This window comes from Lampetra fluviatilis, chromosome 6 (genome assembly GCF_964198595.1).
Source record: "Lampetra fluviatilis chromosome 6, kcLamFluv1.1, whole genome shotgun sequence".
Lineage (NCBI taxonomy): Eukaryota > Metazoa > Chordata > Hyperoartia > Petromyzontiformes > Petromyzontidae > Lampetra > Lampetra fluviatilis.
This window is the reverse complement of record NC_136280.1, coordinates 5,470,957-5,485,676: the sequence shown is the minus strand read 5'-3', so window position 1 is coordinate 5,485,676 and position 14,720 is coordinate 5,470,957. Positions and strand designations below refer to the sequence as shown.

General features: G+C 44.4%; 1 protein-coding gene across 2 annotated transcripts in view; it reads left to right on the top strand.

Moving 5' to 3' along the window:
* The first annotated feature begins 4,440 nt into the window (after positions 1-4,440).
* SUSD2 (sushi domain containing 2) overlaps positions 4,441-14,720 on the top strand; it is a 29,970-nt gene continuing 19,690 nt past the window's right edge. For both annotated transcript variants that reach the window (XM_078857294.1, XM_078857293.1), the window contains exons 1-2: positions 4,441-4,665; positions 13,834-14,035. In XM_078857294.1, coding sequence (XP_078713420.1) covers positions 4,584-4,665; positions 13,834-14,035 — 284 coding nt within the window. In that variant the 5' untranslated portion in view covers positions 4,441-4,583. The remainder of the gene's footprint in view (positions 4,666-13,833; positions 14,036-14,720) is intronic.

Genomic DNA, 14,720 nt, shown 5'->3' with positions numbered 1-14,720 from the left:
TATCTTATTGGATTTGCCGAGTCAGAATCCTCACTTGTTCCTTGCATGAATGGCTGTGATACCGCAGCGGAGACCTTACGTCAGGTGCGTTTCACTGGACAGATACACGAGGCAGATTTAGACTGTTGTACATGGAAGTGTGGATTCTTTTCATGTGTCGGATTACTGTATGCTGTGAATTTAAGATAGTTTCTGCCAGTTTGTATTTGGGAGTAATTGATATACTTTTGCATTTGTGGGAGCGGTGGTTTTTGCACCATTCCCGGCCATGGCTAACATCTGGGGTCATTGATAACTGATCAAAGTGGTAAATTATGGTCAGAGAACTTCCATGACCAAAGAAAATCCCAACACTTGTTGTCTCGCACGCTCATACGAGTCCAGTCCATCACGGATGCACACAAAGGGGTGGACGGGCCTTCTTCCAGCAGTGGATTGACGGAGGGCTGTAAATACATATTTATTGTTTGCAAGTTTTTGTACGAAATGAGCAATAAACAAATGAATGTGTCTCATATGACGGCGCTCAAAAGTCGTATGAATTTCGCTAATATCCAACATCTCATATACTGCATTTTATTCTAGATTTGAAGTTTTCGTGACTGCAAGGATTCATACTCTTTGGTTTTTTCGGTAAAGTCACGGAGGTAGAAAATTAATAATTGAAAAAACAAATAAATTATTGACGGAAGCTTGTGTTGCCTCCGAAACGTCGTGATTTAATTTAGTTTTTTTTAATTTATTTCTTTTTTACCTACATGACTTTACCGAAAAAAACAGAGTACTGCATTTTATCTTTGTTAACATGGTTTGGCATAGCTGATGTAACAAGGTGGGAAACTTTAGTTTGTCAACTTTGCAGTATAGAGGTCAGTTACTACTCTCATGATCATCACCATCATTAAAAAAAACATGCTGCACTTTACCTACAAATTGTAACAAAAATGTAATGGAGAATTACATTGTTGAATCGTGAGTTATTATGACACGTGAGGTTTAGGATGCTTACAACTGTCTTCATGTCGGGCCTGCTTCGAACACGGGGTTATGCATTCACGGTTCGTGATGGGAAATGTACCGATGTCATCGGAGTAACAATTCAAGCCCTGTTATATAACTTCATACACATCGCTAACGGACACGATATAATGGCATGTGTAATCGCCGTTCATGTCGGGACATTTTGTATGTTTAAGTGCAACAACGTGAAATAAAGGCGTGCAATACAAAATGCACACGGGTGCTTTGTGTGTGTGTAGTTAGGTAACGAAAGGGGCACAGGTGATGGAATGGTTTGCAATGATGTATGCATGTTGATTTCCACACATCAGTCGCAAGCCTCGTTTAATGTGTTAATACCTCTTCTAAGCAGCAATAATGAACACGTTATGTCCAGAACATTAGACGTAATACCGTTGATATTTCTTAAACAGCGGGGTGTTGATGTGGACCAGCGCTTGCCGTGAGCCTGATGTTTGAGAGAACTCTCCCGCAAGTCCTGTCAGAAAACATAAAAAAATTAACCCGTAAAAACAAAGTTTTTCATTATAAATCCTTTATATGCGTGGCATCGGTTTTATTTTATTATTCATTTCTGTTTTTCTTGAGTAAGAGTTTCATTTTGATCACATTGGTATTTTAAATAAAATATGAAAATTTTTTTCCCCTAAAAAGTGGAAAATTTAGGAAATTTTTTGTTCACGAAAATAAATTGTCACGCACAACGAGTCTGTGTGCTAAATGTCAGCTCGATTGGATCACGGGGAGTGGGTTAAAAAACGACCGAAAGATTTGCACGGTCGTAAGCGCGCAAGCAAGCAAGTGAACTTAATATAAAGGATTTAAACAAGTATAACCCGTAAAAACAAAGTTTTTCACTATAAATCCTTTATATGCGTGGCGGCTAGAGTCCTCTCGTCCTCTGGCTTGAGATGGCTGCCACCTATGGGTCAGATGATTGCATGGCAGCATTAAGCAATTGGTAATTAAATATAATATTTTTGTCCTAAAAAGTGGAAAATTTTGGAAACATTTTTTCAGAAACATTAATTGTCAAGCACAACGAGTCTGTGTGGAAAATGTCAGCTCGATTGGATCAGGGGAAGTGGGTTAAAAAACGACCGAAAGATTTGCACGGTCGTAAGCAAGCAAGCGCGCAAGTGAGCTTAATATAAAGGTTTAAAAAAAAAACACGGACTCTATCCGCTCATCAAATGAAGTAACTCTTGCTAAAAAATGTACGGGAAGGTTTGGCTGTCATAGCATTTGAAATCATCCCTCCCCCCCCCTTGTGGAGATTAGAGCGTAAACTGCACTTTTTCCTGCAGCAATGCCAAGACTTGGCTGTTTTTACTGGTAGGAACCTCCTGGTTACACCAGCCCACAGGGGATTATTGTGTCCGTCCGTCCGTCGTGCATCCAAAAATGGGAGGGTTGGGGCTGGGTGGAGAGGGGAGGGTGGGGAGGGGCTGGGTGGGAGGGGTGGGGCTGGGTGGGGAGGGGCTGGTCACCCCGTGGTGTCCTTATAAAACTCAACGTTTAACCTGCTCACGCCGGCTTGTGCCCGCCCTCACAGTCGGCCATATTTGCGGAATACACCACGCCGCCGTTGACCCCGGCCATTGACCGAGCAACCCAACGTTCCTACCAGCTCCCTCCGCAGGAAGGTGTTTTTGCTGTCGTACACCGAATGGACAACGCGCGTTGTGGAGTGGAGGTTGGGCATGAGAACCCGACCGACGTGTGAGGCTCGCTGGACGAAACCGTAAATGAGAATCACCGATCCCCAAACGTGGCTAAGCGAGTCGTCTATAAATGACGTCATGCACCTAGGGAGGGGGGGTGGTCAGACATTTGTAACGATGTGTGACGAGAGGGGGGGAGTTGAGAAATGTGACGTCACATCAAAATGCGCAAATTTAAATAAATATAGACAACACGTTCTACTTAATTAAATAGACTTTTTAATAAATGTTTTCTCCTACAACATCAGAGTGCAGCGCCACATTACATACGTACTACAATGACAATCGTTTAAAGCGATTTGAAGCATGTTTTATTTGGGGGGGGGGGGCGGAGCTTTGTGACGTCATATTTGGGGGGGGCTGACTTTTTGTGATGCTGTGTGACTAGGGGGGGGGGGTCAAAATCGCATGACGTCATTTATGGCCGGCCCCTAAGTGAGTCGTCCAGAAGCACCTAACGGGTGCCGTCATCGCAGGCTTGGGTGGATGTGATGCACCCAATAAATCGAAGTCGACCTATCCTCCACCCCTCGGTTGTCTAATGTAGGTAACCGGTAATTAAAAAATGCAGGTAAATAGAACAACGAAATTATGGGGGGAAAAATATTTTATCTTTCATGAAAAGTTGATTTTATACTAACGGAAGCAGGTTCGATGTGTTCGGGCTTAGCATGTTATATAGAACACAGGGAAGTGGGAATTTTCAGTTTTTCACGTTAAATAATTGAAATGCTACAGTTTTACTTTTGTCCAAAGGTTAATGTTTCCACTGTGTTCAAAGATAGTTGAGCTATATATGAACGTAAACGTGGAAATTTTTCACGATCATTTCTTTTCACCTGGAAAATTCGACGTGATTTTTGTTAGTTATCAAAAAAAGCCGTCGATCCTTCATTGCGTTCAGGATGTCTGTGTCCTCTTATTAAAACAAAAACTGGAACTTTTTCGAATCAAAATTTTCACCAGAAAAAAATCAACACGCTCAAGCATATCGGTACTTTTGTCCAATAAATAGCCATAATTTTCTTGCTTGATTCTTTCAATCTTTATTTGAAGTTTTCGTGACTGCAGAAATCCATCATACTCTTTGGCACCTACGTGACTTTACCGAAAGAACCAAAGAGAATGATTCTTTCAAGTCAAGTCAATTTTATTTCTACTCACACGCCTGGCGCTTTTCTGGGATTTTACAAATCTGCCACTCAAAGTGCCTTCATCATCACATTCATACTTAGAAAAAAATAGAACATTCTATACAATGAGGAAAAACATTTGCTATCTCTGCAATAAAAGCCAATTTCTCCCTTGTTGCTTTGGCTTAGTTTTACTGAAACTTAAAGTTTTATAGATATAAAAAAACTAAAATTGGTCTGAATTGCATTTCTTCAAGTTTCTTTGGTAACAAATCCATACCACGACGCCGCTGTTTGAACTCTGCGTCAGAGCTCGCATTAAAATATTGTCCAATAAATAAACCCAATCACCTCCTTACACTCATTGCAAAACAAACAAACACCCCCCCCCCCCCACATAACCCCACCCCCACTTTAACAGCAATAGCATCATCATCATCATCACACACGTTCCCAGTTTGACCTTCGGAACAAGATACACCCCTTCTGTGTGCATGGCATCCCCCCTTTAACCCCTCGTTCTCAACCCCCCCCCCCACCTCTTGCATCAACCCAGCCAGTCCCTTGCTCACACCACCACCACAGCCAAACACCAACCCAGACTCCTCTTCTCCCCACGTCGATCCTACGACAACACAAGCTTACTCGCCTGCCCTGTTGCCTGCCCTGCCCTGCATGCTGCTGCTGCTGCACATTGCTCATTCGAATGGCGATGACATCAGCTGCTGTTCGGTTCGGGCTCGCTTTGATAGTCGTGAAATTTGCGGCCATGGGTCCTGTCAAAGCAGGTACAGTTAAACACCGACGTTTGTGTGTGTGTGTTGGTGTGTGTGTGATAGTGTGTGTGTTGGTGCTGGTGTGTGTTAGTGTGGGTGTTGGTGTGTGTGTTGGTGTGTGTTGGTGTGTGTGTTGGTGTGTGTGTGTTGGTGTGTGTGTGTTGGTGTGTGTTGGGGTGTGTGTGTTGGTGTGTGTGTTGGTGTGTGTGTGATGGTGTGTGTGTTGGCGTGTGATGGTGTGTGTGTTGGTGTGTATGGTGTGTGTGTGTTGGTGTATTGGTTTGTGTATTGGTGTGTGTGTGTTGGTGTGTGTGTGTTGGTGTGTGTGTGTTGGTGTGTGTGTTGGTGTGTGTGTGTGTTGGTGTGTGTATGTTTGTGTGTATGGTGTGTGTGTTGGTGTGTGATGGTGTGTGTGTGTTGGTGTGTGTTGGTGTGTGTGTTGGTGTGTGTGTTGGTGTGTGTGTTGGTGTGATGGTGTGTATGTGTTGGTGTGTGTGTTGGTGTATTGGTGTGTGTGTGATGGTGTGTGTGTGTTGGTGTGTGTGTTGGTGTATTGATGTGTGTGTGTTGGTGTGTGTGTGTGTTGGTGTGTGTGTTGGTGTGTATGTGTTGGTGTGTATGTGTTGGTGTGTGTGTGTTGGTGTGTGTGTTTTGGTGTGTGTGTGATGGTGTGTGTGTTGGTGTGTGTGTGTTGGTGTGTGTGTGATGGTGTGTGTGTTGGTGTGTGTGTGTTGGTGTGTATGTGTTGGTGTGTATGTGTTGGTGTGTGTGTGTTGGTGTGTGTTGGTGTATGTGTGATGGTGTGTGTGTTGGTGTGTTTGTGTGTTGGTGTGTGTGTGATGGTGTGTGTTGGTGTGTGTGTGTTGGTGTGTGTGTGATGGTGTGTGTGTTGGTGTGTGTGTGTTGGTGTGTGTGTGATGGTGTGTGTGTTGGTGTGTGTGTGTTGGTGTGTGTGTGATGGTGTGTGTGTTGGTGTGTGTGTGTTGGTGTGTGTGTGTTGGTGTGTGTATGTGTTGGTGTGTGTGTGTTGGTGTGTGTTGGTGTGCGTTTTGGTGTGTGTGTTGGTGTGTATGGTGTGTGATGGTGTGTGTGTGTTGGTGTGTATGGTGTGTGTGTTGGTGTGTGTGTGTTGGTGTGTGTGTTGGTGTGTGTGTTGGTGTATTGGTGTGTGTGTTGGTGTGTGTGTGTTGGTGTGTGTGTGTTGGTGTGTGATGGTGTGTGTGTGTTGGCGTGTGTGTTGGTGTGTTTGTTGGTGTGTGTGTTGGTGTATTGGTGTGTGTGTTGGTGTGTGTATTGGTGTGTGTGTTGGTGTGTGTGATGGTGTGTGTGTGATGGTGTGTGTGATGGTGTGTGTGTGATGGTATGTGTGTGATGGTGTGTGTGTGCTGGTTTGTGTGTGTTGGTGTGTATTGGTGTGTGTGTGTTGGTGTGTGTGTGTTGGTGTGTGTGTTGGTCATCTCGGTCAGTCGACCCGTGGCACCTGCTGGGTCTGCCCCGTGACCTCCTGCCAGCGGGCGTTCGATACTTCACGTGGCCTCAAGGTGCACTTGGCCTGGCACAAGCGTCGTGGTGACGTCACCGCCACTTAGAGGCGAATGGCGGTTGTTGTTGTGTGTTTGTGTGTATGGTGTGTGTGTTGGTGTGTTTTGGTGTGTGTGTGTTGGTGTGTATTGGTGTGTGTGTTGGTGTGTGTGTGTGTTGGTGTGTGTGTGTTTGTGTGTATGGTGTGTGTGTTGGTGTGTATGGTGTGTGTGTTGGTGTATTGGTGTGTGTGTTGGTGTGTGTGTGATGGTGTATATGTGTTGGTGTGTGTGTGTGTTGGTGTGTGTGTGTTTGTGTGTATTGGTGTGTGTGTTGGTGTGTGTTGGTGTGTGTTGGTGTGTGTTGGTGTGTGTGTTGGTGTGTGTGTTGGTGTATTGGTGTGTGTGTTGGTGTGTGTGTTGGTGTGTGTGTGTATTGGTGTGTGTGTGTTTGTGTGTATGGTGTGTGTGTTGGTGTGTGATGGTGTGTGTGTGTTGGTGTGTGTGTTGGTGTGTGTGTTGGTGTGTGTGTTGGTGTGTGTGTTGGTGTGTGTGTTGGTGTATTGGTGTGTGTATTGGTGTGTGTGTTGGTGTGTGTGTGATGGTGTGTATGTATTGGTGTGTGTGTTGGTGTGTGTGTTGGTGTGTGTGTTGGTGTGTGTGTTGGTGTGTGTGTGTTGGTGTGTGTGTTGGTGTGTGTGTTGGTGTGTGTGTTGGTGTGTGTGTTGGTGTGTGTGTGATGGTGTTTGTGTGTTGGTGTGTGTGTGATGGTGTGTGTGTGTTGGTGTGTGTGTTGGTGTGTGTGTGATGGTGTGTATGTATTGGTGTGTGTGTTGGTGTGTGTGTGATGGTGTGTATGTATTGGTGTGTGTGTTGGTGTGTGTGTTGGTGTGTGTGTGATGGTGTGTATGTATTGGTGTGTGTGTTGGTGTGTGTGTTGGTGTGTGTGTTGGTGTGTGTGTTGGTGTGTGTGTGTTGGTGTGTGTGTTGGTGTGTGTGTTGGTGTGTGTGTTGGTGTGTGTGTGATGGTGTTTGTGTGTTGGTGTGTGTGTGATGGTGTGTGTGTGTTGGTGTGTGTGTTGGTGTGTGTGTGATGGTGTGTATGTATTGGTGTGTGTGTTGGTGTGTGTGTGATGGTGTGTATGTGTTGGTGTGTGTGTTGGTGTAGCTACGATCCTGGCGACCTCACCCCGGCAGTTCGATCCCCGCTCACGGCCGCCAACAATCCGTGATGATTATTTTCTGAACCGGCCCTGGGCCTCCTCCACCTAGGTCGACTCGGCCTCAAATGAGTTCCCGGTGTAGCGGCCGGGCGTGGCGCTCGGCCACCCACCCACCCTCTCGTGTGCCACAGTGCCGGTAGCCTTCATAGGTGCTGCTCGCTAACAGCACTTGCCCCAATAGTCTGTTGCAGGCTATACGTGGGGTGGGCATCTTTGTTGTTCTGATATCCTTCCTTGTGTTGTGAGTGTGGTAAAGTGACACAGATAATTCGCTGTGTAACAAGATTTTTGTTCCTGGGTAGTGAGTGGTATTTTCTAATTGATTATGCCTCAAAAGTGCAGAAAATTGCTATTATTCCCCACAAACTTTGCTTTTGTGACCAGACCATTATGTGAAGGAATGACACAAAAGCACACCACGTTTTCTCATTGAAAATAAGCACATTTAAAAATGGCACTGTCCATGTCACAAAAGCAAAGTTTGTGGGGAATAATAGCCATCTTCTGTACTTTTGAAAATAACACTTACTTTTTGTTACACAGTTAATTTTATGATAGCAGTAGGTGTTGGGGGAAGGGTTGGTATTCGTGTCTGACCATAACCGATGTGTCCTATGTGTGTGTGTCTTTATGTGTTTGTAAATATTCTGTAGGTGGTGTGTAAAGTGTGTAAAATGTGGCATGTGAAGGCAATAAATACCTCATAGCCCTTCTTGTGTACAAACAGATTCTACTGGTAGGAACCTCCTGGTTACACCAGCCCACAGGGGATTATTGTGTCCGTCCGTCCGTCGTGCAGGGAGGGGCTGGGTGGGGAGGGAGGGGCTGGGTGGGGGGGGGAGGGGCTGGGTGGGGAGGGGAGGGTAGAGAGGGGCTGGGTGGGGAGGGTGGGGAGGGGCTGGGTGGGGAGGGTGGGGCTGGGTGGGGAGGGTGGGGCTGGGTGGGGGGTGGGAGGGGTGGGGCTGGGTGGGGAGGGGCTGGGTGGGGAGGGGAGGGTGGCGAGGGGAGGGTGGGGAGGGTGGGGCTGGGTGGGACTGGGTGGGAGGGGTGGGCTGGGTGGGGAGGGGCTGGTCACCCCGTGGTGCCCTTATAAAACTCAACGTTTAACCTACTCACGCCGGCTTGTGCCCGCCCTCACAGTCGGGAATATTTGCGGAGTACACCACGCCGCCGTTGACCCTGGCCATTGACCGAGCAACCCAACGTTCCTACCAGCTCCCTCCGCAGGAATGTGTTGAAAGTGTTTGGTCTGTCTGAGCATAGCTGATGTGCAGCAGGGCTGTGTGAAGTTGCGTGTAAATAAAGTAGCTGCTACTGTTCCGTATGCGGTTGTGAATGTATCAAAGTCTCCCGTGAACACACAAATCAAGACACCAAATATCACTTGTGCTCCGGAGAGAATGTATTCGCGAGTGTTGTTGGGAGAGTGGGTTACCACCACTGATGTGGGTGAGTGATTAAGTAGCGTGTATTTCATTCTCTTTGTGTGTGAGCGTGCGTCATGCTGGTTGTGAACACACAAAACGTGCAAAATAAGAAGACGTTTTAACCCTCTCTGGCAATAAAACAGCTGTGTTAAGATGTTCAAACACCAAATTTTAACCATTTTCCAAGGAATCACATGCAAAAATTTTTCAAGGAATCAAATGCAAACAAACATGCTCTGATGATGCATTGTCTTTAAAACTGATTGGCCGCCACCAGGCAACCTTCATTAGAAGGCATATATTATCAGATCATGTTTGTTTGCATATTCACCACGAGTAATGTGTGGTGCTTGAACATCGTAACACCCGTTTTATTGCCAGAAAGGGTAAAACCGATTCTTATTTTTCACACTTTGATACTGACAAAAAATGTCACACAAAACAAACTCGCACATCTGTGGCCATCCGAGGTCTCTACTTATTCGTGTATTTTGGCAGGAACACTGGCGATGTTGGAGAGAGTTGGCTCTGTCGGATAAATTTGGCACAGATTTCTATCCAACACTGCCCATCAAAGCGATCAAATGCAAACCCAGGAGAACGCCGCTCATCCACGTTGAATATTGGGGATTCCATTATTCGCAAGGCCCTATCCGCGGGTCACAGTTCTTGGATAAACCCCGCAGATAACAGGATGAATTTGCAACGCGGACTCCTCTTATCCACACACACACACACACACAAAAATCGCGGATTATAGGAGTGATGGCGTAACATTCGTTAACCTGTGGATAACCGGCAGGTATTAGTAGTGAGTATTAGGAAGCCACTTTTCTGCGCGTTAAGGGTACAATCGCGGATAACCACAAATAAAACGAGGAAAATGGCCACAGAAAATGGGAGTTTTCGTCGATCCTACAGCCACCGCAGATAATAGGAGTCACGGGTAATAGGGTTCCAGATAAGAGGAGTTGTCCTGTACAGTTTAAGAACGACCAGTGCACATTTTAGACATTGCCTTTGCACGACAAGTGCATTGCAGCTCTAAAAACACACAGGCACTTGCAAAGCTTTCTCCCAAATGCAAACATCATCATGGCCAATAAACAACTAAATAACCTACAATGAAGTAATTAATGCACGTCGAGTGAGAGTTGCGACTTTTTAATGGGCGACATCAATTATATCAACGTAACAATACATGACTTGTGTTTTGTACCATATTGATTCAGTCATTATTGCAGGTCTGACCAGGTTGCAATGGCAGAATTAAGACGTCTATTGTTTTTCTGTTGATTTCCAGGCTCTTCGAAAGCACATTAGTAAACAACCCTTGTTGTACGCAAACACTGCACCCCCTCACACACACACGCACGCTGCTATTTTCGATTCTTACTGACAAGGGAGGCTGACAAGTCAGGGTGACTGGGTAGTCAACATAATACCTATATATCAGGGAGAGAGCTGAAACCCATTACATCAGAGGGTGCAAGGGTTTGACAAAAATCGATAAGCGTTTACCCGAGAATGATGCTGAAAGGGTGAAATTAATGTGTTTTTAATATGCAAGCATGATCTCATTCATTGTTGGTATCTGTTGAATTTAGTTGAACTCGAAATAATCTACGTTTTTTTTTCAAGTACATTCGGTTACGCCTGTTTAAGTGTGATAATTTTGGAAATGGTTACTTTTAATTAAGGCATCTTTCGCATTCGCTCTAACACTCATCTCTCTTATGAAGCCTTAACATGTACCATGTAAAAAAATAAAAATACATTTCGATTTAAAGCTTTCGTGACTGCAGGGATTCATCTTCTTGGTTCTTTCGGTGAAGTCACGTAGAAGGGAACTAATAAAATAAAAAAATAAAAATAATAAAAATAAACAATAAAATAATTCTCACGACGTTTCGGCCACAACGCAAGCAGCTGTCCTCAGGTGAAGAACGTCGTGAGAATGATTTTATTATGTTTATTTTTTATTATTTTATTACTTCCCTTCTACGTGACTTTACCGAAAGAACCAAGAAAAAGAAAACTAAGTTTTAAATCTTCCAAATTCTGATCACCTTTAAACTAAGGCGACCCGCATCCCAACAAAGTTCATTTAATTTACCTCGGAGCACCTTTAGGTGTTCATTTTGAGTGACAGGATAATAACAATGTGAAGATATCCACACGATCACCACTGAAATTGATCCAGTCGTTGAATTATAGTAGCCATCCGGTAATTTCCTCAGGCAATTATCAACCGACATTACTTGTTGTAAACTGGACAGTAAGAGTGAAGACTGTGTGACATTGCTTGCAAAATTACGAAATTGTGTAACATTGCATCGATCCCATATCAGGGTTGCTGAAGAGTCTGGCAATAGTGGTTAGATGTGAGCGTCTCTGCCCCAAGAAGCCTGGGTCATATTTTGGGGCTCCCTGTTGTCCCGATAACTCCCAACTGCCTCCTCTAACTGCCGCATCTTTCTATTCAGTATTCATTCTGCTGGGTGAAGCCACATGGAGCTCTCTTTGGTCTCGCATAGGGTTAATCACAGTGGGTTCATCACAGAAGATCAGAAGCTGTGCTTCTGCGAGTCCCCTGTTGAGCGAGACCAATGCTTTGCGGTGAATCTCGTGGAACAGGAATTATGTGATGCTCGAACGATGAACCGCTGTGTTTGTTGCTGAACGAGTTTGGAAATCTATTACCAGAATGTTGCATTATCTGTGAGCGCGTTCGTGTAATCTCGCGAGATGCTTGTTGGCCCGATTGTTAATTTATTTTGTTATTTATTTTCAGGGTCCTTTACATGATTGCAGGTTCAAAATCCAATCACACTCAGTCGTCTAAATTACTCGTGTAAAACTAATAAATACAAATCGCATTGTTTCAAAGTCGACTGAAGCACGCCTTTTGTCAAATATTAAAAATAAATGAAGTGATCTGGTGACTCAAGAGGCGAAAGTGCTGATCTGGCACCCCTAAGATTCTGGGTTTAAATCTGGACAGCTGCCTGTGATTTTTTTTTTAAACCAGATTTTCAGGTGTGGCAAGTTGATGGCATCAACCTGGTCACCAACGTCTGCACAAAGCGTCACGGATACATTTGCTTCTGCACTCAATTCGTCTGAAGTTCAGTGATGAGGATGAAAAACAACGGTTTAGCTGTCATGCGATGAACGTTGCTCTCTGCGGCACGGGGTGTGTGGGAAAGCACTGCCCCCTTACTGTACGGGGCAAAGGTGACTTAACGGGATATCAGATGTGTCTCTGTGGTATCCTCTTCCGCTGCGCTGCAATAAATCCTCGCGGATGCTTCATCTCATGGCATGACACAATTGGGATAAAATTGGGGTGGTAAAAATGAATAGACCTTTAAGTTCGCTAAAAAGTACACTTAAATTTCAGATTCAATTTGAGATCATTAACTTGCAAATAACGTCTTTGCTCCCGACAATTTATACCACAGGCAGCTGTCCAGCTCAGCTCAGAAGGCCCTGTTCCATGCCAGAAGAGACAAAGAGATTATATATCAATTATCATAAAATTCAATTATATTTTAAAGTAGTAATTGTAGATTCAAGGCTTTGCATAAGGCTTCGAATATGGCAACAACGGCCTTTTATGAGAATTATGGCCGATTGCCTGTTGCCAATTTGGCAAATATTTTTCATTTCATTTCATTAAAATGTGGCCACACTAGCGTGATGACCGCTCCAGTGAATAGCTGAATAGAAATAAAGGTGCTTATTTTCATAATGAAATTCATTCATTTGCGTTTGTCATTGTTACAACAGTGAGTGTTTGCGTCTGTCATGCGTAAACTGCTGGCCACTATTGTGCTAATATATCACGGCACGGACTTTTCATTACCCCCACAAGCCATTGATTGTGATCGGGTCAGTACGTTGTGCTATATTCAATTTAGAAATTTTATTTTCTGGACACATGCTATGGGATTTTTTGCTCCGGTGGACTCGAGTGGAGTTATTTTCCTGCTTGCTACCAGGCAATAGCAGTGAAATAGGTGTAGAATTTGTCATCGTATATATGTAAACACAATAGTGCAATAAAACTAAATTACGCAGAAAGTTGATGATGTTGCAACGGATATGTCAGCACAGTCAGATGAAGCAGGGCACTTGGTTTATGAGTTCACTGCCCGGTGAAGCTCAGAGCAGTTTGAATGAGATGTCGTGTGTTGATGTTGAATTCACTCATGAGAAGGCTTATGCCACTGGTGAGCTGGAGCTTTATTGTTCAAAATTTTATGAATTCTGGCCACGTATAAATGACATCTTTCCTCTTCTTGGTTCTTTTGGTAAAGTCACGAAGAAGGGAAATAATAAAATAATAAAAATAAAACATAATCAAATAATTCTCACGACGTTTCGGCCACAACGCAAGCAGCCGTCCTCAGGTGAAGAACATGTCTGTCAGACGCTGTCTTCCCGACAGACCTGTTCTTCACCTGAGGACGGCTGCTTGCGTTGTGGCCGAAACGTGAGAATTATTTTATTATGTTTATTTTTATTATTTTATTATTTCCCTTCTACGTGACTTTACCGAAAGAACCAAGAAGATGAATCCCTGCAGTCACGAAAGCTTTAAATCGAAAAATGACATCTTTGTAAATGTGGTGTGGGGTTAGTGAAAATAATTTCGCCACAAACCAACCACGTGGCCAAACCCAAACACAACCTCGGATCATATTGACTATAACAATTTTTTGTTATTAATAGCATAATTTTATAAACACGTCATTCTGTTGACATTGACATTTGCAATGGCACATTGGATTAGGCATAATTCAGTTTCAAGTTTGATTTTGCTCGCCCCCCGTGTGTTCCGGTGTGCGTTTATTGTCTTTCAAAGGCGGTCGGGCGTGGTGCTGGCCACCCACCCCCTCGTGTACCGTTCCGGCCTTCATAGGTGCTCGCTAACAGCACTTGCCCCTACAGTCTGTTAAGGCTATACAGTGGATCTTTGTTTTTTGTTTTGTTATTGTCTTTCAGAGGGAAACTGCGCAGGTCGCTGTGGGCAAGTTACCCTCGGAGACTGCTCCTGCACCCCATCCTGCCAAGCCCTGGACAGCTGCTGCCCTGATTTTGCTCATCGTTGTTTGGAAATTTCCCCAAAATCAGGATGTCACGTGGGCGGAGACGACTTAAAAATCATCAACATTCGCTTCAATAGGACCCAAGGCGTCATCTGCCGGTGTGTAAATGATCAACAACAACAATAATAACAATAACAGTACAGCACGTGTAGTGTTAGTCACAAGCGTTGCATATTAAAGAATAAACTGTGGCATTTCAAGCACCTGCAGTCAGAACATTTTAATTCGTTTGCAAAGACAAAAATCAAGTGAAACATGGCCCTCCGATGCGTTTGCGTGTTCGGCACGATGCCCGATGTTTTACTATCGTGTGGTGGGTGCTTCTCCAAGTCAGTTTCTGAAGTATCTTGAGATCAGTTCGTCAAGAAGTTCTAGGCACGTGGAGCGAACCGTCGAACATCGTGCACAACAACTCGAAAACACACAGCAGAGCTGTAGGGCACAGGCATGATCACCTATCTACGTGGCTTTACCGAAAGACCCAACGAATAGGAAAGCGATACGTGTTAAATTGAAAGTATTACTACTCTATCAACACGTTTCTTTTGTCAACGCAGCTTCGTTGATGAAAATTCCTTTAATTAAATTTAGACTTTGGTCATCGGACAAACTGTAGAATGAGCGTAGCAACTGTATTCTCTTTGCCATTTCATTGTCGGTCGATGATTATTTTTGATCTATCACGGTTTTTAATTGAAAACTGTTACGCACGCAACGCCACATTTTTCCTCGTACCTGCACCGGCTTAAGCGTTCGAGTGAATCAAGGGCAGTCTCACATTGC